This window comes from Amblyraja radiata, chromosome 22 (genome assembly GCF_010909765.2).
Source record: "Amblyraja radiata isolate CabotCenter1 chromosome 22, sAmbRad1.1.pri, whole genome shotgun sequence".
NCBI classification, from domain to species: Eukaryota; Metazoa; Chordata; class Chondrichthyes; order Rajiformes; family Rajidae; genus Amblyraja; species Amblyraja radiata.
The window spans coordinates 18,599,548-18,613,263 of NC_045977.1; the positions used below are offsets into that span (position 1 = coordinate 18,599,548).

At 46.1% G+C, this 13,716-nt stretch overlaps 1 protein-coding gene across 1 annotated transcript in view; it reads right to left on the reverse strand.

Annotated features, from left to right (window-relative positions):
* The window catches only part of rab26 (RAB26, member RAS oncogene family), a 232,652-nt gene that overhangs the window by 69,791 nt on the left and 149,145 nt on the right, over positions 1 to 13,716 (reverse strand). The window contains exon 5 of the mRNA XM_033040520.1: positions 1,014 to 1,066. Coding sequence (XP_032896411.1) covers positions 1,014 to 1,066 — 53 coding nt within the window. The remainder of the gene's footprint in view (positions 1 to 1,013; positions 1,067 to 13,716) is intronic.

A 13,716-nucleotide genomic window follows, 5' to 3' on the forward strand; every position in this document is an offset into this window, starting at 1 on the left:
CCCTCTCAGGGGTGGGACTTTACAACCCGAAGGCTTGGCCTCAGCTGATACTCAAACACTGTGTAATCGGTTTATACCTTTGCAATCCCAGCTAATCTCTGATCTCTGGGCAACTGTAATCCAAATTTGGACGTCACGGTCAGATTCTATTAGTGAGCACTTGTACCATGTTTTTAGTAGCAAACATCTAACATTACCTTGCTGCCTTAGCGATGATGAGCAGCGATGGACTGGTGCCATGGTTAATTAGCCTTGTAAGACAGTACCCTGCAGTACACCAACATCTTTCACCACTGATTATGAGTTATGAGTAAAAGGAGCTCGTAACTCAAACACACCACAGAATGTCTCACGCTACGGTGACACTGTTCTACAAGAGTGCAGAGCTGTCGGGAGCTGGCACTGGTCATGAAACAGATGCCTTCATAAACCTCAACGTGGGGCTGTAGTTACCAGAATGCACCGGCATTTAAATTTTACACCTGTTGGTGGCACAAAGGTTTACGGTGAGTCAGGGGGGGGGGGGGGAAGGTTTAATAGGAATCTGAGGGGCAACTTCTTTTACCCAAAGGGTGGTGGGTATATGGAATGTGCTGCCGAATGAGATAGTTGAGGCAGGTACTATCACTATGTTTAAGAAACATTTAAACAGGTATGCAGATAGGATAGGCTTAGAAGAATATGGGCAGATGGGATTGGTGTCGATAGGGCATGTTGGTTGACATTATCCTTGATCGGACTTCACTGGACTTTATCTTGCACTAAACATTATACCTTTTATCCTGTATATTTACACTGTGGGCGGCTTGATTGTGCTCATGCATGGTCTATCCACTGACTGGATAGCACGCAAAAATAAAGCTTTGTATTGTACCTCGGCACTTGTGACAACAATAAGCTAAACTAAACTATTCACGTTTAACCTCAGAATCCAGAGCTATCATTCTCAAAGCTCTAGTCATTCCTTGATGCAATATACAGAACTTACCTGAGCTGAATTAAACTCTGCTTACCTGAATGTTGTCAAATGATGTTTTGTTCGTGACATCATACAGCAACAAAAGAGCTAGGATGAGAAAAGAGACCGTTTATTAGATGAAACTTTTTGCATCAGATGTAATTAATACGCACAAAAAAATCTTGCTGCTTTGACCCTTGATTAAAAATTAGTAACCAAATGCTTATGGCAAACATAGGTTAATGTAGGTACGGCTAATAATGCAAAGTTAACCAGTTTTTGAGAGCGCATGTCTGATTAGATGGTTTTTGTAAAAAAGCAGTCAGGTTCCAGGTATAAATGTCACCAACAATCTGTCCTGGTCTAATCATATTGACGCTATGGCCAAGAAAGCACTTCAACGCCTCTACTTCAGAAGGATTTGCCTCCAATGACTTTTAGTTTAGTTTAGTTTTGAGATCCAGCATTGAAACAGGCCTTTTGGCCCACGGAGTCCGTACACTAGTCACCGTGCACTAGCACTATCCTACACACTAGGGATAATTTACAATTTTTTACCAAAGCCAATTAACCAATAAACCTGTACATCTTCGGAGCGTGGGAGGGAACCAGAGCACCCGGGGAAACCCCATGTGTTCACGGGGGAAAGGAACAAACTCCCAACAGACAACACCCTGAGCCAGGATCGAACTCGGGTCTCTGGTGCTGTAAGGCAGCATCTGTACCCCTGCGCCACCATTGAATTGAATTGAATTGAATTTCCTTTATTGTCATTCAGACCTTTCAGTCTGAACGAAATTCGTGCCTGCAGTCATACATACAATAATACAATAATAGACAACAGAACAGACAGTAAACACAAATTAACATCCACCACAGTGAATCCACCAAGCACCTCCTCACTGTGATGGAGGCAAAAATCTTAGAGCTGCAGTCTCTTCCCTCCTCTTCTCCCTCTGCGCTGAGGCGATACCCCACCGGGTGATGGTAAGTCAGTCCCGCGGCTCACCGAGCTCCGCGAACGGGCCGGTTCAAACACCGCGGCCCGGGGTGGTCGAAGCTGCCGCCCTCCAGTCCAGCGGACGCAGCTGTTGACGACGTCGTCCACTGGCCCGGACTCAGAACGCCGTCTCAACCACCGGAGCACCGTTCCAGCCCCGAGCCGGGTCGCCCTCACGTGAGCATCTCAGCCCCGCGCCAGGCCGCCCTCACGGGAGCGCCGTTACCCTCGAGCTGGGCCGCCCCGACGGGAGCGCCGTTACCCTCGAGCTGGGCCGCCCCGATGGGAGCGCCGTTACCCCGCGCCAGGCCGCCCTCACGGGAGCATCACAGCCCCTCACGGAAACGCCGTTCCAGCCCCGAGCTGGGCCGCCCTCACGGGAGCGAGCCCAGGGCGAGTCCTGACAGGCTGCCTCCGGAGCCTCGAGGTCGCCAGCTCCGCCATTAGGCCTCAGCGCAGACGGAGGCAGAGAAGGGGGATACGACAAAAAAGTCACATTCCCCCGAAGGGAGAGACAGCAAGCACTGTTTCAACCCCCACCCCACATAAACACAACCTAAAAAACCAAAAACTTAGCTAGACAAAACTAAAAAAAACAACTCAAAAAAGTAAAAACAAACGGACTGCAGGCGAGCCGCAGCCGTTCACCAGCGCCGCCACTTCCGGAACCATGCTGCCCTGTCTCCAATTACTCTTACCAAACTGTGCAGAGGTATGTGGGTAGGAAAGGTTTAGAGGGATATGGACCAAACACGGGAAGGTGGCACTAGTGTAGATGGGCATCGTGGATGGCATGGGCAAGTTGAACCAAAGGGCCTTTTTCCATGCTGCATGCCTCTTTGACTCTAAGAAGACACAGGAGCATAAGCATGACCATCATCAGACAACCATCAAGCTCTTGAACATAGAAACAACGAAATTAGGTGCAGATTTGGCCTTTCCGCCATTCAATATGATCATGGCTGATCATCCAAATTCAGTACCCCGTTCCTGCTTTCTCCCCATTGCCCTTGATTCCGTTAGCCCTAAGAGCTATATCTAATTCTCTCTTGAAAACATCCAGTGGATTGGCCTCCACTGCCTTCTGTGGCAGATAATTCCACAGATTCACAATTCTCTGGGTGAAAAAGTTTTTCCTCATCTCAGTCCTAAATGGCCTACCCCTTATTCTTAAACTGCGACCCCCTAGTTCTGGAATCCCCCAACATCGGGAACATTTTAAAATCGGGAACATAGAGTAACCTCAACTATTAACCTTTATGGACTGTCTTTGGTTGCACTGAGATCTTTGGAATTTTTGTTTGCAAATGTTTTCTGGTTATTCATTCATTGATTTTTTTGTTATTATATATTATTTGTGTGTACTGTGTTTACAGGCTTGGTATGCAGCTGACAGTAAGAATTTCATTGTTCCATTATCAGTACGTGGAATAGTTATGAGTAATACAGTGAGTAATGCCTCAGTGAGTAATGCCAATGTCTGCTAATTCCACTGGGCGTCAAGCTTGGGTCAACTGGCTCCACTGTCACCTGATGCACTAATGGGCCCCTTGTCTTCCAAAACAACTTGTGAGGACGGCACATTGGCGCAGCGGGTAGAGCTGCTGCCTCACAGCGCCAGAGACCTGAGTTCAATCGTGACCTCAGGTACTGTCTGCGTCAACTTCACGAATTCTTACTGTGACGGAGTGGGTTTGCTCCAGGTGCTCCGGCTTCCTTCCACGCTCCAAAGGGGTACAGGTTTGTAGGTTAATTGCCTTTGGTATAAATTATCCCTAGTGCGTAGGATAATGCTGGTCGGCGTGGACTCGGTGGGCTGACGGGCCTGTTTCCGCGCTGTATCTCTCAACTAAAAAACTAAACTAAAGTAAACTGAAGTAAAGTAAACTGTATTGTCTATAGTTTAAGCTGCTTGGCTCATCTTTATTCAAACCGAAGTCCATCACATCTGTTGTCTGTGGTAATCACATCTGAAGAGCCATTAACTTGGGATTGTGCAAGACAAATAACAGAGTAGAACACAGCAGGGAGCCCGACAATTATTAAACATCTTCCTGGCCGCTTTGGCTTGGAGAGAGAGACCAAGTTTTTAAAAATCTACTCACAACTTCTGTTTGCCTACAATGCTACACTGACAGATGCCATGGGAAGCTGGGTGTCCTTGCAAGGACACTGTTGCTTCCTTAAGCCCCTGTCTCACTTAGGCAATTTTTTCGGCGACTACAGGCGATTAGGCTGTCGCCACATGGTCGCAGGGTGACGCCTGTATGGTCGTGAGTAGTCTCCTCAAGTTGCCTAAAGAGTCGTAACATTTTTCTGGTCGCCGCTGGATTTTGAAATGTTCAACACTTTTTGGCGAATGTGGGCTTGACGTAGCTTGTCCTTTCTTGTCGTAGGTGCTGTCGTAGGTGCTGTCGTAGGTTGTCACCAGGATGACGCAGGTTGTCGCCAGGTGACGTTTGTTGTCACTGGGTGCTGGCTTTGGTGAATTTGATTGGGCGATTACCTACGTCAACCGGCGACAGGTACCGGCGACTGAATTGTCTTCAGTCGCCTTCAGTTGTCGCTGACATGGTCGTTGCTTGTCGTAGCTTGTCACGAGTGGACGTAGGTTGACTTTGGTTGTCGGAGGTTATCGCCTGTGTGGTCGTAGGTTGTTGTAGGTGTGGTCGTAAGTGGACGTCCCAATGTGTCGCCGGATGTCGGTAGCTAGCTGTAGCTTGACGTCGGCTAGGTTGTAGGTTGGTGTAGCTTGTCGAAGACATTGTCGTTTGGGGGGTCCAGTCGCCGCTTTTTCGGCGATCTGCTACTACTGTGACAGTCGCCGAAAAAATCGCCTAAAGTGGGACAGCGATCCTTCAGTATTTCAACAGAAGTAAAGGAACCCTTTTCTTTGCCCTTCATCTTTGTATCGATAAAATTAATTAAATAATACTTTGTTCCTTGATCTAAGTCCTTCACATAGGTTGTATGTTGCACTGAAGGCTGTGGTATTCCACTAGTTACTGTGGGCCAATCTGGGTGTGATGTTTGGTGGACTGTGTGGGGTGGGAGTGTTAATCCTGGCTAAATTGCTGAGGCTAGGACTTCAAAATGGGGTAAAATCATACACAAGTAAATGAGTGGAATAGAGTGGACAGTTTCTTCCCAGCTGTTATCAGACAAATGAACCATCCTCTCACCAACTAGAGAGCACCCTGGACTCCCATCTACCTCATTGGAGACCTTCAATCAATCTATCGGACTTTACTGGACTTTATTTTGCACTAAACATTATTCCCTTTATCCACGATGTTGCCAGCTTGATTGTAATCATTGATGGTCTTTTCGCTGACTGGATAGCACGCAATAAAAAAAGCTTTTCACTACACCTCGGTACACGTGATAATAATAATAAGCAAAACTAGAATGACTGTAGTGCATTATAATAGATCCTTTTCTGGAACAACACACAAAGAGTCACCATGTTCTGGCACCATGTCACATCTATCGAGTCTCAACTCTCTGAAATCAATCAAGTCTGATCTTGGCCAAAGGGAGATAGACATTTCTCATTTTCTCATGTCAGGGCCCAGCGAAAATGAGAAATGAATATCGCTTTAGGCCAAGATCAGACTTGATTTCACAGACTTGAGACTCGATAGATGTAACACGGGTGCCAGAAGGTGGCAAATCCTTTTTGCCTGTAAGATATTAATCTTGAACTCCTGGACAATCCAGTGGAGTTGGAAGCCTTAGACCTGTCCAAGCCACATTCGGCCCTTTGTTTAGTTTACTTTACTTTAGTATATTATTGTCATGGGTACCAATGTACAGTGAAAAGACTTTAGACTTTGGAGATACAGCGTGGAAACAGGCTCTTCGGCCAACTGAGTCCGCACCGACCAGCGATCACCCCATGCACCAGTGCTATCCAACACACTGGGGGCAATATACAAATTTTACTGAAGCCAATTAACCTACAAACCTTGTCTTTGGAGTATGGAAGCAAAACGGAGCACCTGGAGAAAACCCACGTGGTCACAGGGAGAGGGTACAAACTCTGTACAGACAGCACCCGTAGTCAGGATTGAACTAGGGTCACTGGCGCTGCGAGGCAGCAATTCTACCACGGTGCCCACAGTGCCATTGAGTTTAGTTTCGTTTATTATTGTCATGTGTACCAAAGTACAGTGAAAATCCTTTTTGTTGTGTGCCATCCACTTAGTGAAAAGACTACACATGATTATAATCAGGCCGGCCACAGTGTACAAATGCAGGATAAAGGGAATAATGTTTAGTGCAAGGTAAAGGCCGATTGCAGATTGTCCAAGGGTCCAATGAGATAGATGGTAGGTCAGGACTGCTCTCTAGTTGGTGGTCAAAGCTTTGTTTCTTTATAATGTAGAGTGCTGTGTGCTCTCAGTTCACTCCAATAACATCAGCAGAAAAGGTGCAGTCACTAATTCCTTCAGAGATTACCACACCTGCATGTTGGCACATCAGGCCATTGTGCCGGTGGAATCTCCTTAACAGAGTTAATTAGTCCTTCTGTGCTGCTCTGTAACATGCCGTGGAACTCTACACATTGCCACAGGAGATGAAGATTAATCTCTTACACATGAAACAGTAAACTGCAGTCCTGTCTGCCCTCAGGTCTCAAGATAATACCCTGAAGAAGATTGCAAGAGTTATTTCCATAGCCTGAGCGGTTCTTAATCCAACAATTAACTCTACTCATGCAGTTTTACTTCTTCTCCCTGCACCTGTTGGGCAGAAGGTACAGAAGCGTGAAAACACGCACCACTAGACTCAAGAACAGCTTCTTCCCCTCTGTTATCAAGCTCATGAACGGTCTTTCCATAGCATGGCTAGGCATGTTGGCCTTCATAACGAGAGGACTTAAGGAGTAAAGAGGTCCTTATGCAGTTGTACAGGGCCCTAGTGAGATCACATCTGGAGTATTGTGTACAGCTTTGGTCTCCTGATTTGAGGAAGGACATCCTTGCTATTGAGTGAGTGCAGCGTAGGTTCATGGGGTGGCGGGTAGTCATATGAAGAAAGATTGGAAAGACTGGGCTTATATTCACTGGAATTTATAACGATGAGGGGGGATCTTATAAAAACATACAAAATAATAAAAGGACTGGACAAGCTTGATGTAGGAAAAAATGTTCCCAATGTTGGGGGAGCCCAGAACCAGGGACCACAGTCTAAGAATAAAGGGGAGGCCATTTAAAACTGAAATGAGAAAAAAAATTTCTCACTCAGAGAGTTGTGAATTTGTGGAATTCTCTGCCATGGAAGGCAGTGGAGTCCAATTCACTGGATGAATTTAAAAGAGAGTTAGATAGAGCTCTTGGGGATAGCAGAATCAAGGGGTATGGGGAGAAGGCAGGCACGGGTCACTGATTGTGGATGATCAGCCATGATCACAATGAATGGCGGTGCTGGCACGAAGGGCCGAAGGGCCGAATAGCCTCCTCCTGCACCTATTTTCTACGTTTCTAAGCTAGGGTATTGTCCGATTCACATTTATCCCAATTCTGTCTGTTCTGAGGTGACCGATGAAACTTCCCACATTGACTCCATCAACACTTAACGCTCAAAACATAATCAAAGTCTTGTGCCACCCTGGTCATTCCTTCTTCTCCCCATTCCTGCTGGATAAAAAATACAGAAGCTTAAAAGCGCACACCACCAGACTCAAGAACAGCTTTTTCCCCCTCTGTTATCAGACTTCTGAATGGTCCTTCCATTTGCTAGGTTACTGTCCGAATCACCTCTACCCCATTGTGGACATTGGACTTTGTCTATGGAACTGATGCGCTACAAAACTGAGAACTATATTCTGCACTCTGTATCTTCCCCTTTGCTCTACCTATTGTAGGAGTTTGCCTTGATTGTATTGATGTATGGTATTACCTGATCTGATTGACTAGCATGCAAAATAACATTTTCACTGTATCTCAGCACACGTGACAATAATAAACCTAAACCTTCTTTTTAGAGAGATACTGCCCTTCGGCCCACTCAGTCCAAACTGATCATCCATTATCCAGTCTGAAGAAGGGTCTGGACCCGAAACGTCACCCATTCCTTCTCTAAAATGATGCTGCCTGTCCCGTTGAGTTACTCCAGCTTTTTGTGTCTATCCATTCACACTAGTTCTATGTTATCCAACCTTCACATTCACTCTCTACACAATAAGGGCAATTTTACAGAGGCCAATTAACCTACAAACATGCATGTATTTGGGATGTGGGAGGAATCCTGAGAACAGTGGGCTGCACGGTGGCGCTGAGGTAGAGCCACTGCATTACAGCGGCAGAGACCCATGTTTGATCCTGACGATGGGTGCTGTAGATTGGCTATTTCATACTAGCCAATTATAGTGTTTGTTAATAGTGACTCCACCTATTATCAATGCTTCATATTATCAAAAGCTTGCTTACGCTAGTTAGTATGAGTAGCAGCTCGGAGATGTAATGTCTGCAGATCCTAGCTGTAAGTAGATTTAATAAACATGTGTTGTATCTTGACGTGTGTTCGAATCGGCTCATTACAGGTGCTCTCTGTACATAGTTTGTACATTCTCTCTGTGACCGCGTGGGTTTTCTCTGGGTGCATCTGTTTCCTCCCACACCAAAGATGTACAGGTTTGTAGGTTAATTGGCTTCCTTTCGAAGAAGAGTCCTGTCCTGAAACGTCACCTATCCATGTTCTTCAGGGATGCTACCTGACCTGCTGAGTTTCTCCAGCACTTGTGTCCTTTTTCGTACATCAACATCTGCAGTTCCTTGTTTCGACAAGAAGATCTAAAGTGAGTCGACGTTTATGGTTACCAAACTGGTGACTGACACTACACTACCACCGAGTCCATGGGGTGATGAGGGATGTAAATGCCAGGGATGTATATTATGAGGCAATTAATGCCACCTTGGCCATTGATACAGCCATCCTGTGTCTCAACCCGAAACGTCGACCATCCCTCTGTCACTACAGATGCTGCCTGACCTGCTCAGTTCCTACAGCAGTTTCTTCGTTACTGCAGATAAATGACTTTAAAAGTTCAAAAGTTTGAATCATAAAGCACCATTGAAACATTGAAGTTCACTTTCTCTCCTCTTACTTTACAACCAACAGGCTGGCATGAACACTCCGAGCTGCCAACTGTAGTGTCCATTCTCCCCGCACTGCGTAAGGAGTTCATATCTTCCCACGCACACTCGAATCCTGTCGCTCTGCCAGATAAACGTTGGCAAATTATAGCCCACTCCAAGAGCAAGCCTCTCCGAGGTGAGATGACATCCAATGTAGGACCTGGCGTGTTGCTTTGTTTCATGACAAAATTATTCCACTGTCTCGTCCACTTTACTTGCACACAGTCAACACCAAATTATCCTTTCCCAATCGCTCTCTTGCAGAAACATTCCCTTAATTAAAACTCTGTGCATCTGCTACATGTGCAAGTGTGTCAGTTGTACATCACACGGCTGATTTAGGTGTTGCACTCAATTAAACACTCATTTGTATTCCTGGTCGCTTTCCAGCACCGTATGAACTGAATGTCACAACAAGTGGGGTTTTTTCCAGCCTACCTTGTGAAGATCCAGAGAGCTTTTTGTGCCACTTCTTTGCTGCCATGATTAGCAATCCAAAGGCAATCACCCGATGTTGCCTTGGCAATTGATCGCTGCACTAAGTCAATAGAGCCAACAGGGTATTGATTGTGGACGCAGCCCAGACCATCACACAAACCAACCTCCCTTCCACTGACTCCATTTATACTTCACGCTGCCTCGGCAAGGCCACCAGCATAATCAAGGATGAGTCGCACCCTGGCCACTCCCTCTTTTATCCCCTCTCCCATCGGGCAAAAGGTATAGAAGTGTGATTCAGGGACAGGATCTTCCCAGCTGTCATCAGGCAACTGAACCATCCTACCAACAACTAGAGACCAGTGCTGAACTGCTATCTACCTCATTGGAGCCCCTCAGACTACCTTTGATCAGGCTTTACTGCCTTTATCTTACACTAAACGTTAATCACGTCACTCCCTTTATCATGTATCTGTACACTGTGGATGGCTCGATTGTAATTATGTATAGTCTTTCCTCTGACTGTTTAGCATGCAACAAAAGATTTTCACTGTATCTTGGTCCACGTGACAATAAACTAAACTAAACTCATAGAGTCACGCAGCAGGGAAACAGACCCTACCACCCAACTCATCTCTGTTGACCAAGATACCCCACCTACACTGGTCCCACCTTCCTGTTTAACAATGGCCACCAAGTTACAAAGAAGGGGACCTGCCCACTGCCCACCAAGGGTCTGAAGAAGGGTTCCAACCTGAGACGTCACCTGTTCCTTTTCTCCGGAGATGCTACCTGACCAGCTGAATTACTCCAGCACTCTGTGTCCATCCACCAAGCTCATGTCTAACCTGTGGCCTGAGTAGATATTGTGCACGACAAGTTTTATACCATCTCCTGAATGATTTCAGTCACACTAACAGCCACACCGTGTTGTGCCTAGGTCATGACTAAGTCAGTGAGTCATCGAGTCATATAGCATAGAAACTTGCCCATGCCGACCAAGAAGCCCCATCTACACTAGTCCCACATGCCCACGTTTATTAATTCACAGGTTCTAGGAGCAGAATTAGGCCATTCAGCCCATCAAATTAACTGCCATTCAATCATGGCTGATCTATCTTTCCCTCTCAATCCCCTTTTCCTGCCTTCACCCCATAACCCCTGACCCTTACTATCAAGAATCTGTCAATCTCGGCCTTGAATTGGCCTCCACAGCCACTTGGCCCATATCCCCCTAAAGCTTTCCTATCCCTGTACCTGTCTACATTTCTTTTAAATGTTGCTATAGTAACTGCCTCAACTATTTCCTCTTACCGTTCAATCCATTTACCCACCACCCTCTGCGTGGTGTTGTGCCTCAGGTTCCTGTTATATCTATTCTCCTTTCACCTTGAACCTATGTCGCTTGGCTCTTGATTCCCCTACTCTGTGCATTTACCTTATCTATTCCTCTCATGATCTTATATGGAGCAAAGCACATTTAGAGCATAGATATTGGGTGCAGGTGGCACTAAAGAATCAAACAATATCTGTAGCCGCTGCCTGTGAACACAAACTAGTGAATAATGGTCACGTTACTGAATTTGGCCTTAGCACTGGACGGCTTCTTTCTGTTTAATTCTCTTTTAGTTTAGTTTAGTTTTGATTAGTTTAACTTGGCATCCTGTTTAGCACAGACACTGTGGGCCGAATGGCCTGTTCCAGTGCTACATTGTACATAAGGCTGTGGAGGCCAGGTCGATAGAGATTGATAGATTCATGATTAGTACTGGTGTCAGGGGTTATGGGGAGAAGGCAGGAGAATGGGATTGAGAGGGAAAGATAGATGAGCCATGATTGAATGGCGGAGTAGACTTGATGGGCTGAATGGCCTAATTCTGCTCCTATAACGAACTTATGAACCGTTTTATATGTTTTGCTATTTGATTTGACTCTAATTCTCCCTCATTACTTTCTGCTCGTAGTGTACACTGATTCCCTTCATTCTTATCCCCTCTTATATCCTTGCAGTCCTCTCTCTCCACTCAACAAAGTCTAAAATTTCTACATCCCGTCTTTTCCTCTTTACTGCTGGATCAATATCACCACCACATGTGGAGTGAAAGGTCGGTATCATGTGCGCTATCGGAAGGCAAACCTTCTCCAATCTGCTCTATTTACTCTGCCACCACTGAGTTGTGGGATTCATACATCGAGAATGATCGCTCTTAATGACTCATTCACAACCCTCCAGCAGAAAAATGGCAAGGAGACAGGAAAAATAATCAATAATACTTAAGGAACAGATTAAGCAACGGACAAAGAGGAAGAGAAGTGCATTTGTCCCAGGCATTCAATGACTGATTGTGATGCTTTCGATCTTACAACCAATCTTCCAGTGCATAATCACATCGCCAGTAACACAGCATTAATTTGAGTTTAGAGATACAGCGTTGAAATAGGCCCTTCGGCTCACTGAGTCTACGCCGACCATCGATCACCATGTGGAAAGCATTTTATCGGGAGACATCACAGCATGGCTTGGGATCAACTTCATCCAAGACCGCACGAAATTGCAGGAAATTGTGGATGCAACCCAGACCATCACACAAACCAACCTCTCTTCCGTTGACTCCATTTACGCCTCATTCTACCTCGGCAAGGCCACCAGCATAATCACGGGCGAGTCGCACCCCGGCCACTCCCTCTTCTCCCCTCTCCCTTCGGGCAAAAGGTATAGAAGTGTGAAAACGCACACCTCCAGGTTCAGGGACAGTTTCTTCCCAGCTGTTGTCAGGCAACTAAACCATCCTAACAACAAGTAGTGAGCAGTCCTGAACTATTATCGACCTCATTGGAGACCAACGGACTATTTTGATCAGATTTTATTGGACATTATCTTGCACTAAACGTTATTCAAGATATTCCCTTTATCATATACCTGTACACTGCGGATGGCTTAATTGTTATCACGTCATGTCTTTCCGCAGACTGTTTAGCAGGTAACAGCTTTTCACTGTACCTCAGTACACGTGAGAATAAACTAAACTGAAACTTGTACCACGCTATCCCACTTTCTCATCCACTCCCTACAAACTAGGGGTCATTTATAGAAGCTACAATGAGAAGGGGAGAGTGAGGCTGAGAAAGGGGAAGGAGGTGAATCAGAGCAGAACTGTGATTGCAGGAAGATTACAACAGACTCGGACACCATTTAGCGCATATAGTCCATACCGGCTCTATATAGTATCACGTGAGGGCGATCCGGCTCGGGGCTGGAACGATGCTCCGGGGGCTGGGACGGCAGTTCTGGTGGCGGTGGCCTGAGACCGGGGTTCGGCCGCGGGCCAGCGGCTGCGTCAGCAGGTCTGGTGAGCGGCAGCTTCGACTACCCCGGGCCGCGGTGTTTGAGCCGCGGTACAGGTTTTAACATCGCCCGGGGGGTATCGCCTCAGCGCAGAAGGAGAAGAGGAGGGAAGAGACTGCAGCCCTAAGACTTTTGCCTCCATCACAGTGAGGAGATGTTGGGTGGACTCACTGTGGTGGATGTTAATATGTGTTTATTGTTGTTTTTTTATTGTATTGTATTGTATGTATGACTGCTTCAATTTCGTTCAGACTTCGGTCTGGATGACAATAAAAGGCTATCCTATCCTATCCTAGATACAAAGAAATGCAGATGTTGGTTTACAAAAAAAGACTCAAAGTGCTGGAGTAACTCAGCGGGTCAGACGGCATCTTTGGAGGACATAGCAAGGTGATGTTCAGAGTAATGAAGAAGGGTCCCAACCCAAAACATCACTCATCCATGTCCTCCACAGATGCACCTTACTCAGCACTTTATGTCTATATAATAGCAATCTAACTGGTCCCACTTACTTGCCCTCTCCCCTATCCCTTCAGATTCTTCCTGTCAATAGTTTTCTAGTTCCCTTTCAAACATAAAAGAACCTTTTGAGTCAGAATCTGAAGGTAGATTGGGTATTGAAATGTCTCGACCCAAAACGTTGCCATCCACTTTTCCTCCGTAGATGTTGCCTGACCTGCTGAGTAACTCCAAGCACTTTGTGCTTTCACTCAAATCTCCAGCATCTGCTTCAGTCTCTATGACTGAATCTGCCCACAATACCACCCCTGCGATACTTTCGTGCTATGCTTCACGCTGCCTCGGCAAGACCACCAGCATGATCAAGGACCAG